The 1149-nt window shown below is 34.5% G+C and overlaps 1 protein-coding gene across 1 annotated transcript in view; it reads right to left on the bottom strand.

The window, feature by feature from the left end:
- Window positions 1-1042, bottom strand: part of LOC100571217 — a 5551-nt gene extending 4509 nt beyond the window's left edge. The window contains exons 1-2 of the mRNA XM_029492860.1: window positions 770-1042; window positions 55-587 (exon numbers count right to left, since the gene is read on the bottom strand). Coding sequence (XP_029348720.1) covers window positions 55-587; window positions 770-1014 — 778 coding nt within the window. The 5' untranslated portion in view covers window positions 1015-1042. The remainder of the gene's footprint in view (window positions 1-54; window positions 588-769) is intronic.
- Window positions 1043-1149: the final 107 nt, after the last annotated feature.

The following is a 1149-nucleotide window of genomic DNA, read 5'->3' as shown; positions in this document are numbered from 1 at the left end:
GGCATCCACGTAATTTTATTTCAGGAAAAATAGTTGTTAAGGCGTTCATTGTACCTATCTCGAAGTCGAGGTGTACGGACTGTGGATTCCATCCAATATTTTTCATTTCCCCAAAAAGGCGATGGTACGTTTGTTGCTTTTTATCGGACAAAAGAGCAAAAACGATGGGGAAAGCATTGCGTTCGTGAAAACTAGAGCTTACATCGATGTGGAACGTGTACAATTGTGTGAATTGTTTACTACAAGTCTTAAAAGTTCCATCTATAAAAAATTCGGAATTCTCTTTCAACGCACTTTTACCTGATGCAGAAGCCAAAATTATAATTCTGCTTGTCTTGTCGATAGTTGCATCCAAAACAATGAATGAAGTCCCGTCTCTCAAAGCTACTAGGTCAGCTGGTATCTCAAGTTCTTCTACAGATTGTGGATCGCGAACAGACCATCTAAATTGTTTTCGGGCACGATAAAACCCAGCTTTCACTTCGTCAAATGTAGGAACTTCTGCGACAAACTCGTATCCAGCGTCCATTAAAGGTCGTACAGCGTCGTTGTAAATAGAACGAACTGGCGTATCTTCTTCACGCAATCTGTAAAAATGACACGTATAAAATATAGCTTAAAATGTATCAAATTATTTTAAACATTTAATTGTGTATAATATGTAACTTTTAGAATGATAATAAAATATTTTATTAATTATTATTATTTTATATATTTTTTTTTAAATCCTGTATATTATTATTATTTATTTAATATTAATATTTTTTACCTCTTGCGAGCTGTAGACAAGGATTTTGCGACTTCAGTCTTTGCCACATCGGGAGTGCACTCGTGATCGGTGATGGAAAGCACATTATTGCCTTGTGACTTTAACGTTCCTCTGCAGTTTTTTTTTTTTTCGTTTACACACAACCAGCTTATGGTTCCATTTTTATTTTTGCGATGTTGTCGGTATTGAAACCCGCTACCGTCAATTAAAGATGGCTTCTTTTTGGTTGTTTCGATTAATTCCATTTTAATATTAATAATAAATTATAGAAAAAAAAAAAATAAGAATAAAATTGCCGTGAGCAGCAACACCGTTGTCCGTATGGTATACTGTTCAAACACTGATGTTACGTATCAAATACGTATCATCATACAATCGTA

The sequence above is a fragment of the Acyrthosiphon pisum genome, chromosome X (assembly GCF_005508785.2).
Source record: "Acyrthosiphon pisum isolate AL4f chromosome X, pea_aphid_22Mar2018_4r6ur, whole genome shotgun sequence".
NCBI classification, from domain to species: Eukaryota; Metazoa; Arthropoda; class Insecta; order Hemiptera; family Aphididae; genus Acyrthosiphon; species Acyrthosiphon pisum.
Note: the sequence above shows the minus strand (reverse complement) of the source record. Positions and strands in the feature narration are given on the sequence as shown.